This window comes from Gymnoscopelus microlampas, assembly GCF_963454915.1.
Source record: "Gymnoscopelus microlampas genome assembly, chromosome: 19".
NCBI lineage: Eukaryota > Metazoa > Chordata > Actinopteri > Myctophiformes > Myctophidae > Gymnoscopelus > Gymnoscopelus microlampas.
Genome location: NC_139956.1, coordinates 13155949 through 13175481, shown reverse-complemented (window position 1 = coordinate 13175481; position 19533 = coordinate 13155949). Strand labels below are relative to the sequence as shown.

The following is a 19533-nucleotide window of genomic DNA, read 5'->3' as shown; positions in this document are numbered from 1 at the left end:
GTGTGTGTGTAACTCTGAGAGTGTACAAATGGAACCAAATGGACCCGTGAGGGTCCATTTGGTTCCATTTGTACACTCTCAGAGTTATAGGGGTCCTTGAAAATAAGACGACCACTGTGCCACACTAAATGGAACAGAGCCTTAATTAGTATTATTGGTAACACCTGTGAAGGAAGTAAGGAAGGGCCCCAATTCATTCCCAATATGGCTGCTGTGCATAGAGCCTATTACTAAGATATTGCTGATTAACCGGCTTGGAGATAGAACGGCTATCCAGGATGTGAATAATGACGCAGATAAAAAATTAAAGAAAACGAAAAACTGAGAAACAACACAACCAGGTAGCTACTCACTGGAGAAACAAGTATAGGTAAAAGTGTCAGAGGTGCTCCTGGATCAAGTGGGATAAAACATGAAAACACAGAGGATCAGGGCACTCAATAATAAAAGGAGAAAAAGCCTTTATTGAAATAAGGAAAACGCCAACATGTTTTGACCACAACAGGTCTTCATCAGGTTGAAATAACCTCTCGGATTGACCTTTAAATAAATGAATGAATGAATAAATAAATAAATAAATAAAAGCAATTTATTTAACATTTCCCCAATTAACAAACAAATGAAGCAAGATAGCCTATACTCTATTCTATATAGTCTACTAGGCCCTATGCTTACTATGTTTGCCCACTGGCAGTGGTGGAAAAAGTACTAAAATGTTTTACTTAAGTAAAAGTATCAATTACAAGTAAAAGTCCGGAATTCAAAATTTACTTGAGTATAAGTACAAAAGTATTGGTATCAAAATGTACTTAAAGTACCAAAAGTAGGCTACAAAGTACACTATGCAGAATGTCCCATTTCACAAGTTTTCAATTTCAAATTAATGAAAAACTTTTGAAAATAGCTGATCTACAAGCTCACAATGTGTCGCATGGCGACGCATTGTGAGCTTGTAGATCGGCTATTTTCAAATGCCCAAAATGTATATAGGGCTGAAGTGGTTAATGTATGTTTTGTAATAATACAAATCTGCAAAGTACCACTAAAGTTTTCATATAATTGTAGTGGAGTAAAAGTATAATATTTGCCTCTGAGATGTAGTGGAGTAAAAGTATTTACTTGTAAATACTGAAGAAAGTAAAAATGCCTCAAAATTGTACTTAAGTACAGTAGCCTACTTGAGAACATGTACTTAGTTACTTTACACCACTGCCCGCTGGTCCAGGGTAGGGAGATCTCTAAAGAGTTTTAAATAAGATGTCTCAGGCTGATCCCACATTCTACCAGATAATTCACTACAAAATGTAATCTTCACATGCACTTTCCCCCTCATGATCAAACTTCCCCTCTCCTCTTTTGATACACTCCCTTCCTGTCTTTTCTTATGGCTGCTCTTCTATTTTCATACCAGGTGATGGCAGCACTTGTCTTTCCTGCACCGTTGTGTACCACATCCAGCATAGAGTTCAGTACAGTAAGGGAGCAATGTACAGTAAAGTGGTGCTTTGTCCAACCCTGTCGCCCACACGTATCCACAGCCTGTCTTGGCATCCTAATGGGGACTTAAAAGCCTTGTCCGCTCTTTGATACACAGAGAGGGGCTAGATAACGGCCACCGAGTACATTTGCCGTCTCATTGAGATACCTCAGAAGTGTTGCTGGCTAATCCGCCAAGCAGAGAGCAGATCCGTTTTAAACGAGCTAAAAGTGGCTTACTCTGGAAAGCCACTTTTAGCCATAAGTCACTTGTTCTGAGAAATCAGAAGGCAGCCTTTAAGTGTTTAGTGCTGTGTCAGGACAAACAGTGAAGTGGCTGATCTGAGTAGGCTTACTGTGGAGTGGACTACCAAACTTTGAACTTAAGCTCGATTGCGAAATAGTTTCCACCAGTTGGCACACTAAAACAAGGTTTATGTGTGCTCCAATGTTATTCCTGGTCCAAAAACAAATATTGCCCTTACAAATAATGATGTTACTCTGTAGGCCTATATAGGGGAATGTGGGTTAAAGAAAGTTATTCTTGTGTTTCTTGTTCAGTCTGATAAATGTTTGTTTATGTTCATTCAAGATTAATGCATTGGTTTGATTCAGTGTACACCTGGTAGGCTATTAGACAAACCCTTTGACTGCAATATACAGTACTGGCATAAATATGACTCAAGCCACACAATTTGTCACGAGGAACTTAAAACATCTCACATAAATTATGACTATGTGACAGAGAAGAAGTATTCCATCCCTCCCACGTCTCTCAAGTTTGCACCCCTGTGATTTGTTTTTGCTGGAGCAAGAGTCAGACATATAAACAAGAATGAATCCTTTGGTAACATTAACATGTCTGCATCTTTATTTGCAGGCTCTCCTTGGCAGGAGCTACTCCCTCTCCCCGCCCGCCAGCCGAGTGCCCCGTCTCGGCCAGAAGTCGGTTTCCACCACCTCCTCTCCCAAACCTCCGTCCCGGGCCTCCCATTCAGCTCCTCCGGGCAGGCAGACACACTGGCTGGAGAGGGGCAGCAGCAAAGCCCCTACACCCTGGGAGGCGGCCTCCCGCCACCCCCTGGGCCTCGTGGATGAGGCGTTTGCCTTCCAGGACCTCCAGCAGGCCATCGCGTCCAACGTCCGCTCGGCGGCAGAGCGCAAATTACTCCCTGAGCCTCCGGCAGAGTGGAAGGCCAGGGTGTCCTACCAGCCGCCCCCGCTGAGGACGGGCAGCCAGACCTGGAGCCACAGAGGTCAGACTCGCGGTCTGAGCCGAGCGCCGCTGCCGTCATTCACCTCCCCGACCAAGAGCACCGCGTCGGCCCCTGCAGGTCCTGCTGGTTTCAGGTCCATGTCCAGACAGTGGCAGGCACAGCGGTCCATGACGGAGGCCAACCTTGGGCCCTCAAGGGCCCCGCCCTTTGAGTATAAGAGGCCCCTGGGGCATCCAACCTACAAGTCTGTATACAACAGTAACACCACTTGGTGTTGGCAGAAATAGAGTGTGTTTCGGTGTGAGCTGTGTCAAAGAGGTGAATCTAATTATTGTCATTAATTCGTTTTCAGATTAAGCCTTTTCGGTACATGAAATATCATGCAATGAATCAGTGTCATAATGGCTGAAGGAAGTAAGTTAATAAGGACAGATGAAATGTGTGATAGATTTAAACTACACTGTAAAATCCTGTGTGTACAAATGTATGGTCCATTCTCTGAAAGTATATTAGCTCATTGAAATTAATTTACTCCATCCATGCCATATAAACATAGACAAGTTAATTATTTCCTCAATACAATAGATGAATACATAAAAGCTAAACCTTGCAGGCACGCCAGGCAGTCGGGGCCTACTTTCTTGTAGAAATCAAATTATTATTCTAGTGAAATCGCCGTTAAAAACTATTTTAACTTGGATATGTCTATGATTTCATATGGCCATATCAGTTTTATAAAAGCTATAAGCCAACGGAGGCTGTTGTTTCAGTGATTGTCGAATAGCTAAGGGGATTTTAGGCACTTCACTTACAGTAGTGCTTAACAACACCCCATAGCTGTTCTAAAATTGCTGAAAACCACAGCCGTTTGGTGCTTAGAAAATGAATGAAACATTTTGTAATGCAGACATTCATTTTCATCTGGCTAATAAGTACATTATTTTCAATTTGGCTAGATATGTTCAGCGGGTGCAAAGAGAATGTGGTTGAGAGTGTAAAATAATATATTTTTATGTAGCTACATGTGCAAAAATAAGCAAAATATGTAGGCCTAATTTACGACATCAAAGCATACAAAATAGAGGGTTACACGCATGATTAATGATAAGCAAGAACTTTATTGGAAGTCATTTGAATGGGTATTCTAAGAGGAGGCTGTGTAATGCACATTGTAGTTACAATAGCACTAAATTGTTTTTGAGTTTGATATCAAAGGGTCACCGTTTGTGGTTTTACTGTTCATCTAGGCTTGGTATTCTGATATGGGTGTATTTAAGCATGCTAGTTTTTGTTATGATTGTACACTTTCTTCTTTCAATTCATGAAACTTGAGGCTGGCTAGGTTCCCCATAATAATATACTGCATTGTCAGATTAAAAAAAATGTATTTTTTGGGGGTTTGTTGATCAGGATCATTCCACAGCCCAAAGCTGTGTTATGGATATAAGGCTTAAAAATTGGGGAAAAGATAAATCCACAATTCTGCACATTGGGGGCGGACATTTTGTTACATAAGCTCCACTCAGAAAGATTAATTCATTCTTTCGCTGATTGCCTTTTCATTTAGCATGTGACAGATAAGCAGTGATAGATTGAGAGGGAGGAATTTTGAAGGCTCAGACGGCACATGATTTTTTCCCCGGTAGACATTTTCTCCAGATTATACCTGGACACCTGGACAAATGATCCTGGTATTACATAACTCTGTTGACTGTATATCAACAAAGTGCTACATGTAGGTTATGGATTTAGAAAAGTATTGAGGCATGTTGTTTGTTGGGTGTCTTCCGCAAATAGATGGTACATGGATGATGATGATTTATACATATTTAGAAATAAGGTCTGATGATTGTTCAAGCCCCGGTCATTATGCTGACACAAAAAACAACATCAAAACAAAGCATATATGTAATACATTATGTTTGAATTGCATACTATTTGTATGGGGTTATGGATTAGAGCTGATGTTGAGATTTTCATAAAGTATACAGTCCATAATATGAGGCATGATCTCACAGATGCATACAACATTTTCTTGTGTCTTGAAGTGTACTGCAGGACACCAATTGATTTATCATGTATCTCTTATTGCTAAAGTTGGCTGGAACTCCATCTATGCCATGATGACAGAGAACAATTTATGTTCCACATTGAAGTAATGATTTTGAATTGATATCATTTTACAAAATAAAAATAATTCTATAGCCTAATTTGTAGCTCAGAGTGCTTGTTTGGTGTCTTGAGGCATCCCATTCAAGGCATGGATTTTTTGCAGTACCATAGCTCTGCTTGAGTGCATGCATGCGTACACGTGTGTGTGTGTGTGTGTGTGTGCGTGCGCGCACACACACACACACACACACACACACACACACACACACACACACACACACACACACACACACACACACACACACACACACACACACACACACACACACACACACTGTCAGTCAGTATGTCTGGCTGGCTGGCTGGGTCTGTATGATGGGTTGTCCTGAGGAGTAACACGCTTCATAATATCCAACAGGGGTGGATCGTGGGGGGGGGGGGGCTGATGAGGGATGGTGGGGGCTTGTCACTGCTGGGCAAGGGGGTGGTGAGAGACTGTGGAGGCTTGTCACAACCTGTTACATAACAGTGGGCCTAGTAGCTGCCATGAAAAATGTTAATGTTGGATACAATGCATTGCCCCACCAATATACAACAGGTGAATAGTCTGTATTACAAATGTAATTTAAATACATGAACTAAAATAACACATTGATTGATTGCTTTTATTAATAAATATAGGCTACCCATTAAATACAACACACATAAACCAGAAATGCCATTATCTTCGTCCATCGTTGTGTCTACTCTGTGCATGTGGTGGTTTTGTTTTGGCGTTGTGCGTGTGTATGAAAGGCACAGGGCAATGAGGGAAAGGCTATCATAAAGGATGCTGATTGTTAATGTTTTTTTGTTAATTTTGGATACAATTCATTCAGGGCGGGAATGCAAATGACAGCAGCCCCCATGTCTGCCCAACTTGACATAAATATAAAGTGTTTAGAGCAAGTAGGTACGTCAACCTAACCAGCTGATCTAGTCAGTCTACAGAATGTAAGTAATACAATCGAAACAATTTGCAATGTTGTGGGTTGCAGCTGAGGAAAATGTATATTTCTATGACATATGGTTCAACTTTTTCACATTCGAACCATAGGAGACGCCCCACATGTGAAAACTTTCACCAGAAGTGGTCAGAGGTAAAAGTGCTTTTGGAGGTGCTGGTGCGCGCTATAAAACATCGATTTGGGGCTGATTGGACATTGATATATGCTGATATATTCTGTTTGTAGGTCATTGTCACGAGTCCCGACATCATGTGTACCTAATTTGGTGAATATTTTGCAACAAATGGTGAATGTTTTCACATTGGGGGCAAAGCAAAATCACTTCCGGCTCTCCATTATTTAGAGGGCCGTCAATATCATTCAAATTGGGGTAGATTGGATGATGCATTCATGATTTCTGGCATTTCTTGTAAGATGGAAGCCAATTATAGCCGTCAATATGCAATATCAACTATATTATATTTATATGCTACATTTATATTATATATGATGCATATAATATATGGCTACATATGCATGTGCATGTGTAGCCATTTTAGTGAGGTTTGAACAAAAAGTGTGTTTAGAAGAACATTCGAAATGGCAGAAAGTCTAGTTAGGTGGATGGGTGTGGCCAATATGGAGAGTTGTGTCAATCAATATAATTTGAGTCCACGACCGCAATTAGGTTGTTATAGCGCCACCATGAGGCCGATTTGAAAAACATTCAGTGATTGAGTTCCTTGGTCTACTGGCAGCGTGCACAAGAAATCTGCCACTGATCGGTATAGTAGTTTCTGAGATTAGCCACAGATACACAAACACGCACACAGGACAGGAGGGTAATTTTACCGGTACATATGTGTGTGCATTTTTACAGTGTCAGAAGACTTAAAGGAGTAGTTCACCCAAAACAATACCTTTTGAGGGTTTTTTTCTTCTTTTCTTTTTGCATTCCTATGCCAATAAATTATGACCGGCAGACTCTCCATGAATTCAAGGCTTCATGGGGGATACACTAAGTAGCTTTTTTTGGGTGAACTACTCCTTTAAAAGGATCCCTGGCTAATAAGGATCCCTAGCCTAAAGAAAACTTTCTTTTTTTTTTGCTCAAGGGGGCCACGCCCGTCGCAAGTTGATGATGTAATTTGTCAGGAGAAAGTACCCATTTTTAAGCTTAATTTGTATAGTGTTCCAGTTCCAATTGTGCCTGCTCATGTCTTAGTGTCATCACTTCCAATTTCACTTGTTTAATCTATATCCTGATTGAGTTCTCTGTCCTGGTTGGATAAAATTGGAAATGAAACTGAAACTGAAACGAAAATGCATTTTCTGTTTAATAAAGAGGTGGAGAGACAAGGAGACTCCTGATACTGAACAAACACTCTATAGCAATGAGTATACTATCAGAATATAGAGCGATTTAACACTTATTTTAACCAAAGCAAATCACTTACCCTACCTTTAACCTACGTAACTAAAAAACAACTTAATAGTTCCTAAGGTTAATATGAACATAAAAACAACATTTTAAATACGTTTTTATTAGCACATACATTCCATACATTCCATTGGGCTGGACCACACATGGACAATTGACATCATCAACTTGCGACTGGCATTGTCCCCCTTGAGTAAAATCCCTTTGGTGCATATTATACACTAGCCATACAGTAGGTAAAGGGAGACACCATGAGCTAAGCTGGTATCATGTAGCCCAAGTCCAACATTAGTTACTGTAAAAACACAAGGAGAGAGAGAGAGAGAGGGGGGGAGAGAGAGAAATGGGGGGCAAAGGGAGCAGTAGGCACCCTAGACTCGAGCTCTAAATTTAGCCCCCCCTCCACTTGTGAACCAAATACCAGTGACAGTGACTCATTCAGTCGGTCAGTCAGTCAGATCAGTTTGGCCACTGACAACCCCCTGCACCCCATCCCCCTGTTCTTCCTGCCCCCTCCCCACGACAGCCAGTCTGTCGGGGCGCACGAGCACCCACGCAGGTCGCAGAACACAGTCTGACCCCCTCGCCTCTCGTCTTCCTGACGTCCGCTTCCAAGGAAACAAGCACAACTTCAGACACAGACACCCCCTCCGTCCCCCCACCCCACCCTCTCTTCCTCCATAGGGCCCTACAGCAGGACAGGTAAGTCTTTCACTCTGAGGTCACTTCACAGGTGTGCAACATGTTTGCCGTGGAATAACAAAATGTGCTCATTTGAGATGCGACTTTTTGCCTGCTCCTGCGGTGTGTTTTCCTCTGGCTCTTTCTTACTAACAGCTCGTCTTCGCACAGGGCATAAATCACTTGTATTCTGTATGACCCTGTATGTTTACTGTGTAATTTCAACTTTGACTCGGGGCTTGATCTTCAGGTTTATGGACATACATTATGGTCTGTCTGAATGGCATACATGACGCGCTGATAAACCCCAGTGTGCTTTTGATTAGCACTACATTCTTCTTATGTTTACGTTGTTTTCATTTGGAGTGACAATCGAGTAACGTGATAACTTAAGGATGATTCAACAGCTGCTTTTTTATCTATGCTGATGACACAGTGCTAAGAATATACAGTGCGAACATAACATTGACGTCAGCAGGAACAATGGCTTCCCAAGATGAGTGGAATTCAGTATGAGAATCGTATTTCTACAGAGAAAGACTGTAGTTTCTATACTAGCTTGGAATCGATGATGTGATTGCTAGGCATGTTTCAGAACTGTCTATTAATAGCCCACCAATGAGACGTAGAGCGAGTAGATGGAATTTGTGTAATCTTATAATTAGTATTAGTGAGGACCAATTATATGATGATAAGGTTGAACTTTTGAAACTCCACTTTTATAGATGGGATTTCACTATACCTGATTTTATATTCCACTTATTGTCTCAGTATTTCTTAAAATATTGTATTTATCTACTTTGTTACTATTTAACAGCCTTCATTTCTTTGTTCATTTCACTATTTGCTGTTGTACTGTTTTATTCCGTTGTTTATGTAAAACACTATAAACCGTATAACAGCATTATGCAAATAATGATTGTTAATATATCTATAGTTTCTCTCTGAATTATAGTATTTATTAAATATATGTCTGGAAGAAAGAAATGTCTGTTTAGCTCATTGACACCCATGAAATAACAATTACTTTAGCGTGAACTTTCCCCTGCAACACCTGCTTGTGACACTGTCACCTTGTTCTCTGCCCGTACGTGTCCTTTCAGCCCACTCGGGTCATTTCAAGCGTATGGATTTCCCCATTATCTTGACGGTGCTGGTTGCCCACACGGTTATTTAAAGGGTTGTGCAAAGTTTGCCCTTTTCGTCTGCCCCAATAAATTCTATGTGCTGCAGCATGCGTGCTGGCGTGTGTTGTGTGCATTGCGTTGTGCGTAGGCGTCATGTCGGTCAATCGATAGTCGACATGCTGCATCATGTGCTGTCTCCCTGTTGCATGTTGTTGTTGTTGTTGTAAGTTTGAACAGGGTTGCGCCGATGTGAACTGTGTGTGTTCTGTGTTCTTCCTGCCTCCCCAGGGGCAGCCATGTCACAGTTCTGTACCATGACTACCAGGGAGAGGCAAATACAGGCGGCAGCAATCTGCAGGGAGATCCAAGGCCCGGAAGGTAGACGCATCCCTTCCTCCTTCACTTCCTCGTTTTGTGTCCCCTCTGACCCCTCTCTTCTTTGTCTTCCTGTGTCCCCCACTGTCTCACTTTGCCCTCAAAGGACGACATTCCTGCGGTGTCCATACGAGTGTGTGCATTCAATATAATGGCATATACTGTAATATATCACTACCGCATTTACTGAGCTGAAAGGATACACTATAGAGTACATCCCAGGTGGCTTGCGATACACTCATTAAAATGTTGCACATGGAGGCATGGAACACAATACGCACACACACACACACACACACACACACACACACACACACACACACACACACACACACACACACACACACACACACACACACACACACACACACACACACACACACACGCAGACGGACTTTCACCATTCGGCAGTGTTCCATTCGCCAGGCTGCAGCGCTCCCTTCTATGACCCTGTCTATAAATAAGCAAATGAGAAGTTTTATTGGCCAAACGTAACTAATCCCTTTGTCATCGTCCTTTGAACACACTATTTCAGGGTGAGGACTTCTGTGTAACTCACTGGGATGGGGGAGGGCTGAAGGCTACTGACAGCTGAAGGATATTCTGGCAAATCTGGCATGTGCCCCTTTGGTATAGGCCTATGACATCGCCATGATTAGCATGCATTTCGCTAGCATGAGAGGCTGACAGGAAATAATTATTCCTCGTTTATCATATTGGCAGGAGTACCAAGTCAGCGATTCATGTATACTAAGGTGTTTACTTTTTTTTTTTTTTTGCACAATGTGAATACTGTAGCTGTTAGTGTAAAGAAACACACCAACAAAGTCACGATGGTCCAATTTGTTTGCAAGATGATACAAAATATCTGCAAACTAATTAATGTAAAAGTTCAAGTAGTCCTTCTTTACACACACACACATACATGCAGACGCACACACACGAACACACGCACGCGCACGCGCACACACACACACACACACACACACACACACACACACACACACACACACACACACACACACACACACACACACACACACTCTTACAGCGTACAAGACAGACACGTGTGAAATATGATGGCAGAATAAACAGCCCATCTCTTCCGTCTCTCTGTGTGTTGCCAGGTATTGAAATGGACCTCGGGAAGAAGCTGAGTGTGCCCCAGGACATCATGCTGGAGGAGCTGTCTCTGACCTCCAACCGGGGCTCCGTTCTCTTCGAGAAGCGACGGATACGTTCTGAAAAGTACACGTTTGAAAGCATACAGAATCAAACCAATGCTGCTGCGACCCATGTAAGTTCAAACCGCACTGTGTGGTTCACGGCCAACACAATGGGTGTTAACACATAATGACAAGTGACGCATAAGGTCACAACACTGGGAGACTGAAAGCCCTGTTAGCAGCCCCTAGAGGCCGTGTTGCTCCTTGCGCCGAACCAGAAATCGTAGGCTCAAGGGTGCTGCTGCTGCTGCTGCTAGATCAGAATAAGTATAAGTGCCATGCGTCACCAACATTTGTAGGGGTCATCCTCCAGGGAGGATGACACCTAACCCCCTACCCCTTCTGTGTCCACAGAATTTGTTTTTCTTCACGAGTGCTTTGGATATTAAATACAGTATTAATTTCCTTAGCACTTCGAAAGTGCACAGAGTGCTTATTGTTGTTAGATTCGAACCTTGTGTTTATCTGCGTTATTAATTTGCACAAATAGCCTAACAGATCGTAACACATAAGATAACGGTGAACACGGATGCAGAAACAGTCCTTTCCATTGCTCTAGCAGCGGATCTTGATTCCACTTTCAGGAGAAGGGGTAGGAGTGTGTAGTAGGTGCCCTTGTTTGCTCATTGTTTTAGTCCCACATCTTCCTTGATTTTGTTTGGTGGTCGAAAAAACTGACATGTAGGCCTATGAGTGGCACTGCGCTCTACATTTTGAACAGTTTTCTACTTGAGGCGCTTAAGAGCACTTAGAAATGCATGCCAGAAAGGTGCTGCTCTGAAAACACTTTCTGTGGCCCCTGAAGATAAATGTCAAATTCCATGGAAACCAGTAGATTTCAAGATATGTTGCATGTTACCAAAGTGGTGAATGGATGACTGACCACTATCCTATAATGAATTGAAATATATGCATATATTTCATTTTCAATAAATATACATACAATAAAAACACATGAAAAAAAAAGAAAAAAGAAAATAGCAGATACAAGCTGCAATGCTTTGTGATAGGCTATTTTCACTATTTTTCTAAATAGGGCTTATAACAATTCAACAACTGTTTCAGGAGAGTGTCTCTCCCCCACTTCTTTTAAGTTAGAAAGTCTGCACATTTTGGGGGGATTTGTTTATTTTGTTGGGGGAAAGAGGGATTTAGTTTTAAGTTGTCAACATTTCCTCAGGAAGTTCTGGAGTAAATCATCACAAATATCTTCAATGGAATGAAAGCTGTTGGCCAGGACTGCAACACATTACACTGAAGTCTTACAAAACATAATTTCCTGTGTTGAAGGCATATATGCAGCTGGGCCTTGTTCTGCTTGATGTTGTTGGAAATCGGGTTCAAATACTGTTGAAATGCTGGCTCACCTTGATAACATTCCAGCTACTAGTAGGTCCCTGAGTGATGTAGCTGAGGTTATTGCCCCCTATATTACACACGTTAACATCAAACCCACACCATTCAAAATCCCACGGCCTCATTTTGTATTACTTTTTTTTTTCGAACACAGTTCTTATATGACGTGATTTAAAAAGAGTCTATGGGATTTTGAATGGGGGGAAAAGATCTTCATGATGCAGGGGCCGTGTTTATTTTACTCATAAACGTGGGTACTCTATGGCAGTGGTTCTCAACATTTTCAGGCCACAACCTCCCAAAATAATCCTATTTGAACTGGGGACCCCCCACCCTGACAAGCACTTGGAATTGTAGGAGTTAAGGCATTACATTTAGTTTGACTCGGTTCCACAGATAAATATTGTGAAAATAGACGATCTACAAGTTCACAACGCCTCACGTTGCGAGCTTGTAGATCGGCTATTTTCACACTTTTTGACTCTTTCTTATATTATTTGACAATTTGGCTAATGTTTGACCAGTTTTTATAGTATGGTTTGTTGATTCTTTTTTGAGGTATTAAAATGGTCCTAAAAGTCCTAACATTTTCACTGCACTGTCCTCTGAGGACCCCCCAAAATCATGTGGGGATCCCCCTGGCGATCCCGACCCACAGGTTGAGAACCACTGCCCTATGGGGCTGGGATAGGGCTGAAACCTTGCCCAAACCTGTAGTCATACGTCATAGATACAGTAGGTCTATGACGTCATAGACGACTGACGTCACATGCTGGCCACATGAAGCCACACCGTCCCCATGTGGATCCCGAGATTCTCATGAGATCTTTGTGGACTTTTTACTTTATTGTGTTATCCTCAACATTTTTAACACACTCACATTGAATGTATTTGTCGTATTTTATGTATTATTTATATTATTATATTTTTGGTTACTTCAAAAGACCCAAACTAAAACAAGACCGGGTTTGAAATGCTGGAGGGCTTTTAATCATAACAATGAAGAGACAGAAGGCATGCTGCCGACCTGTGTCTATTTTAAGGTTTTAAACATCATAGAGTCGTGACCAAATTTATAATATCTTAACCAGTGCAAGAATAAGACCCATTGAGTCTTATTCAATAGAGAATGGTTTACCTTATTAGACTGATTTCATTCAAAAGGCAATAGATGAGTGTATAAGTATTACTGTGGAATGGTTGAAATATACACTTTTCAAAGCTTGAAAAATGTATAGAAACATTACTTGGCAAGGAGCTTCCATGTAAGTGGTTGGTTATGTGACAATGTTATCTTTGCACTTAGGTAAGTCAGGATGTATTTTATTTGCATCAAGGTAGAGCCTCAGCTGGCTGTTCTGTGGAGGGCCATGTGATACACTTCAAAGAAAAACATTCTGTTACTTATCTTGGGATGTGAGCTTGACCAATGTATGACAGGTGAATATATGGCCCTTTCTGTTATTGGAAGGTTAATAATAAAACAAAACAACTACACATCTCTAGCCAGAAAGTTTCTGGATAAAGACCATATTTATGAGGTCTAGTGTGTACACTTGAAACTGTCCAATTTAATGGAGAAGTAGCCTACATTGCTTTGCTCAGGTGGGTAACAATGGGAAAAAAATCCAAATGACATAATAATCTGTTCATACTGTGATAGTTTTAAGAAACATTTGAAAAAGTGTCTCCTGAGTAAAATACCAGAGAATGCGTTACATCATATTCCTGCCTTCCAGCCAAGTCTACAGGACCACAATGGAAATATGTCATGGGACTTTATTGTGATATCCTGATAGATACCTTGACACAGCATTACGCATATCTGTGAATTGTATTTTAATTTATACAAATCAATCAATCAATCTGATCTAACTCATCTCTCTTTCAGAATGTAGAGCTTCTTCTTCAAACTGAGAATGGTGATGCTGGCAGTAGCGAGAACAACCTGGGTGCTGTTGACCCACCCCCCAACACGCCACTGACGCCAGAGACAACAACAGAATCACACCCAGATTGTATTGCTCCAGGTAGGTAATATAGGCACTGAACTTTGCTAATAATCTGTTACACTTATTAAGTGAAAATAAATAATAAGCAAGAATGACAATGTTGATATCAAGCTGACCTCTGTTCTACACCAGTGGTTCTCAGAGTGGGGTACGGGTACTTCCAGGGGGTCCCCACCAAAATGAGTTCAAATTGCGTCGCAATCAGTTTAACCACTATTTGTACTTTGGCTATTGAATTATTATTAAAAAGAAATTGTTGTTGGGAAAAAAAAGTCAATAAATCAATCTTCTCTTCGGGCCCCTGGTAAAAACTCTTTCTTGGCCTTTGGCCAAATACTACAAAAACTCTTTCTTTGGTCCTTGGCCAAATACTACATATTCATTTGGGGGTCCTTGACATGAAAATGTTTGAGAACCACTGCCCTATAGAGAGAGAACATGTTGTCATGAATAATTAGAAACTGCTCGCTGTTTATCACTGCAATACAGAATATTTAAGAATATCTAATGGTTGTTAAAAAAAGCAGAGGGTGGTGTGGGCAATATAAGTGGTGCTTGGATGAAATTTGATTTGACACTTTACGAAATGTCTACAATTATATTATCTATTATGATTTGAAGCACATGCTATCTTGCTATCATGATTGTCTTTTTTTTTAATACAGATCCAAGTGTTTTCCTTTCTTTGACTTGCAAATGCTTTGATGAAGTGAGAACATTTTATCTTGGTCTGGAATCTCTTGGCCCACGGCAGAATACGATGATGAGTTTTTCTCATCATTCGCTCTCTCGCTCTGTCTTCTCGTTCTCTTCACCCCTTCTTTAAAATTTCTAGTGACATTCTCACTTATCCTATTTTTTTGCCCTCTTTTTACGATCCGCTGTGACTGTCTTTTTATAATTGGCCAGTTTTATACACAGGAAATGAGGAGTGTTTCCTGTTTGCCCCTTCCTGCAGATACTGATACCGTTGAGATAACACAGGCAGGCACCCCTCCAATACCTCTCAATTTAGCCAAGTAGACACAAAACCAACACTGATTCAAGGATGAGCACATGGACAGAGAATGTAGTGCTATTTCGGGAGCTTACGTTCATTACCATCTCCCCTATACTCGGAGGTGTTGGGTGGACCAGTTCCAGGGGCGGAAGGAATTAGGTCAGAGGGTATTGGGTATCGATTGAGTAATAGATCTTGAAATAGCTCACCCGTGCCCAGGTGTTGAACAGTAGGCGTGTGTCTAAGTTAAGTCGTAAAGCCGCCAGGCACAGCTCATTAGATTTACCTAATTCAGCTGTCGTGATGTGCAATGATGGAAGCTCAACACGAAATATGTACTCGGCAGTTACTAAGATTTCCGTGCTAAGCTGTACACTCTTATGCAAAAATTTGATGAGTCAGAAGTTCAGAACTGGTGGATGTCCTTATCTATAGGCTACTCAGGCTATTAATTTATCTGAGCCATGTCCTACTACAGTATAGAGCCAAGTTAACTGGTGGAATGGCTGGAAATAGAATCTGCGCTTGCGCTCTGTGTCATTTCACATCCGAGTAAGAATATTAAAGCTATAACTTTAAGCACTTTTTTACTGCCCATATACTGATGGGCCTCATTTCTATAGTGCAGTGAGAACTCTGTCTCTTTATTTTATTATCCCAGTCAGTTTGACCCGAGGTGGTCACATTAATGTTACACAATCCTGTTTGTTCATTTAAATGGTATATTGAAGGAAAAAACTGCATCGGGTGTGTTCTGTTACAACCAGTGACCACAGAAGAAATATTTCACTAGCCAAAGAAAGTCTTGTAAAAATGTTCTGCAATGGATTTCTCGAACATCGTAAACTTCCCCAGGGTCTCTGCTTGGTCTCTCCTGCATCCTCCTCAGGGCAAAGGGTAAACTCAGGAAGGGGGATTGTTCATTGTGAGTGAGGGTTGGACATGACATGTCATGACACTCTCTATTATGTAATACTTGAGCTTGCATGCACCCCCCATGGGTGAAGGGCTGTTTTTGAAGGATACGCATGTAGGCCTCCCCCATCAGGCCTACGTGTGCATGGACACACACTACTGAGACAGAGATAAACACTGTTGTGACACACACTGTTGTGATTTAATAATCTACTGATCGCTCTCGGAGGTGGTGGCCGGTCATTGATTTGGATTACCCTTCTGCAAGCAAGCGCGAGCTCCGAGAACACGATGACAGCGCAGCAGTGACACACAACACGTACTAAAGTGTATTAATCACACACAGAGAATACATTATGTTGCCGGAAGATATATGAGTCACCATGACTGATACAGAAATAGGCCAGTTAGGAATCTTGGAACATATAGATGTGGTACAAACTCTATACTGGCCATACAGGTTTGTGATAAGGAGAGAAGCATTATACGCAAACACATTATCTATGATTACAAAGCTTAAGAGTGATTAAGTAGTTATGAGAGTATGTGCAGATACTGGGATGTGGGTCAAGCTTCATGCATTTTACAACACACACACAAGAAGATGCCCTTCCTTTTTCGCTGTGAACCATTAACAGTTTTTTATTGCCAGAGGGGGGAAAGGGAAACCTGTGGAATTATAGCGCTAATGTGATGAACAGAAAGGGGCGGGGTGGGTTACCTATATTTTTCTCAGTACAGTTTAAGTGCAGTGTTCTTTATGAGATGTTATGTGCTGCTTTTGACTTTATTTATTGTTGCCTATATTTCTTTAGATCGCTTTGTCTGTTTGGTTTAATGTACGGTATATTCAGACCATTCTCTATCTCATTCGTTCTCAAAGTGGGGTCCGGGGACCCCTAGGGGTCCTTGGGGGGTACCAGGGGGTCCCCAGCAAAATGTTAATAAAGCGTCACATTCATTTTAACCACTTTATCCATATTTTATACTTTGGCTATAAAACAAATAGCAGATATACAAGCTCATAGCGCGGCACCGAGTGCCACGCTATGAGCTTGTAGATCTGCTATTTTTGAAAATCTTTAAATATTTGTTTTAAAAACATTTTGAACTCAAATCTTTGCTTCTGGGGGTCCCTGGCACAAAAAACTTTGAGAACCACTGCTCTCACCTATGATTCTTGAAATTAAATTATGTTCCTTTGAATTCCGTTCAATGTTCCTCATTGGCATGAGGGTGAAATAGCACTATTGCTCAATCAATGTTCTGACATGAACAAAATGAAAAACAATCAGTGTGTTATCTCTCAGGGTATGGAGGTTTCTTGAAAGAGGTCCCTCAAGAGAAGTTCAACACTGCAGCAAAGGCCTACCGCTCACCCTGGGAACAAGCCATCATCAGTGACCCTGCCCTGGCAGAAACTCTCGACAGCCACATGCCGGAGCCCTGCACCCAACCAGAGCTCCCAGGGTACAAGTGCTTCAACAGGTAAGAACTGCACTGTTAGAAACACAATCCAAATGTTTATGCTCTTCTGCACATGCAATGAGTTAATCAGATGCACTTTACTTTACATATAAAGTAAGAAATAAAGAAAGATTAAAGTAAAGCATAGACAAAAATTAAGTGGAATCTCATTGAAGACCTGTTTAATTGCACCGATACCAAAGCGCGGTTGCACTTGCCAGTGATCGATAATGTTTGTGGGATAAAGTACAGGGTGTGCTTGGTGTTCATTGAGTATTCCAGATGATATACAGAACATACATTATACATTATACTAATGAAAATACTTTTGAATAATGATGGTGTAAGCATCAATCTTTTCTCCAACCCATTTCATGCAGGCCGCCATGCAAAACTTTTCATAGCGCCATACACACACACACACACACACACACACACACACACACACACACACACACACACACACACACACACACACACACACACACACACACACACACACACACACACACACACACACACACACACACACACACACACACAGGTATTATGCACCTATTCTTTATTTAACTCATTATGCATACATGTACTGTATTCGTATAAACGCTGACAGAGCAAAACTAGTGCTGCCCTTCATCTAAGTCGGTATTATAAATATGGCTATAAGCCTACTGCTAACTGCAGCCATCTCTCAGAATAATGTCCTCTGGCCAAATCCTTAGTACAGTAGCTTCTCTTTAATTGCATGAATCATTTCATCTGTCACTTCGCTCCTTCTCATTAGTACACGACAGCTACTGTTAACACTGTCAATCCGTTAAAACCTCCAGGGTGGCCATCCCATTTGGCGGCTACAGCAACTCCTCAACACCTCCTGTCTCAGTCAAGAGGCTCCCGCTTGACCTCCCTTCTCCCCCTGAGGTCCTTGACGACACAGTGGCAAAGCGACCCACCTTCAACAGAGCACCTCAGGGCTGGATTTCGGCCGGCGGCCCCGTCCGCCTCCCCACGGTTTCCCTTGACCCTGTGTTCATCCCAGAGTCAGACGACCTTTGAACCTCTTAAGTCGGTGGTTCTCAAACTTGTTCATGTCAAGGACCCACAAATTAATATGTATTTGGCCGCAGACTCCCATCAGAAAATATTTGGTGCCAGGAACTCCCATACAAGATTTGTGTTCTTAAAATGTTTAAAAAAAAACATTTTTTTAAATAGCCGATCTACAAGCTCACAACGCTTTGCTGAGCGACGGCATTGTGAGCTTGTAGGTTGGCTATTTTCAAATAGCCGATGTATCTATAGGTTTAAAGTGGTTAGACAAATGTTGATGCTTCATTAACTCATTTTGCTGGGGACACCCTGGAAACCCTTCAAAGACACCTGGGGGTCCCTGGACCCCACTTTGAGAACCTCTATCTTAAGTAGTCATCTTGAGACGTGCCGTCTCCCGCATTTGTTGTGGCTGTGGTGGGCGGGGTAGGCGTAGGCTCAGAGCAGGGTCAGGCTGTCAGAGAAAAAGTATCCCAATCCCACTGTCTCTGCTGAGGTGAGCTAGCCACACGTGTACAGGAGTAGAAAGTGTGATTTATTACTTTTCCAGGCATATAAAGTGTTCCACTGCACAGTGCAGCTCAAGTAAATTAATCAGCTGGTAGCCAGAGTTGCTACCACAATATAGAGAATGTGCTGTATATTAATGTGTTTGAGAATTGTATCTTACCTCTGTGCTCATTCATTTATGAGACAGATCCAATGCTATCGTTTTGGGCTTTTATGGGTGTCGAGCTGATTCTCTGCTGTTAGCCAATTAAAGATACACCTTACTTAATACTCGAGGTTCAAGATTTCTTCATTGTTACATCTTTTGTACAGGTAAATATGAATCAAAAACTTTTTTTTACTAATCAAAGTTTTACTACTCTTGTTCTTGACGGATAGAGACACAAGTCATTGTACTGTGAACCTGGCAGTTGGAATGTGTAAATTCTTTCACAAGGACATGTCACAAGGAAAACTTGAGAGAATATCCCTTTAGGTTACAACTGATTAAAAACAACTTTGTATTTGTTGACACTAAAACTGATATGATATAATGGTATATGTAATATTAGTATATTTCAAATATTATCAAAATATGCCGCG

At 41.5% G+C, this 19533-nt stretch overlaps 2 protein-coding genes across 3 annotated transcripts; both read left to right on the top strand.

Moving 5' to 3' along the window:
• Positions 1-1414: 1414 nt before the first annotated feature.
• On the top strand, positions 1415-4815 carry LOC311034378 (uncharacterized protein; the record flags this gene model as incomplete). Its single annotated transcript, XM_084042258.1, has 2 exons — positions 1415-1474; positions 2357-4815. 2 exons carry the CDS (start codon positions 1415-1417, stop codon positions 2978-2980), a joined length of 684 nt encoding a protein of 227 aa, XP_083898384.1. The 3' UTR covers positions 2981-4815.
• Positions 4816-7746: 2931 nt separating this feature from the next.
• myoz2a (myozenin 2a) lies at positions 7747-19221 on the top strand. Of its 2 annotated transcripts, none has more exons than XM_084043171.1 (6): positions 7747-7934; positions 9329-9418; positions 10543-10716; positions 13896-14027; positions 17235-17412; positions 18222-19221. In XM_084043171.1, the coding sequence occupies exons 2-6, from the start codon at positions 9337-9339 to the stop codon at positions 18445-18447; spliced, it is 792 nt and encodes a 263-aa protein (XP_083899297.1). In that variant the 5' UTR covers positions 7747-7934; positions 9329-9336; the 3' UTR covers positions 18448-19221. The 2 variants fall into 2 exon arrangements, with proteins under 2 accessions (XP_083899297.1, XP_083899296.1); XM_084043170.1 differs by having other exon boundaries at positions 7748-7934; positions 10543-10712; positions 13889-14027.
• Positions 19222-19533: the final 312 nt, after the last annotated feature.

Coding starts and splice junctions, on each gene's coding strand:
- myoz2a (XM_084043170.1), top strand. CDS start 9,337: ATGTCACAGTTCTGTACCATGACTACCAGGGAGAGGCAAATACAGGCG. Junction 14,028..17,234: donor CCCAGATTGTATTGCTCCAG/GTAGGTAATATA, acceptor GTTATCTCTCAG/GGTATGGAGGTTTCTTGAAA. Junction 17,413..18,221: donor GGGTACAAGTGCTTCAACAG/GTAAGAACTGCA, acceptor TAAAACCTCCAG/GGTGGCCATCCCATTTGGCG.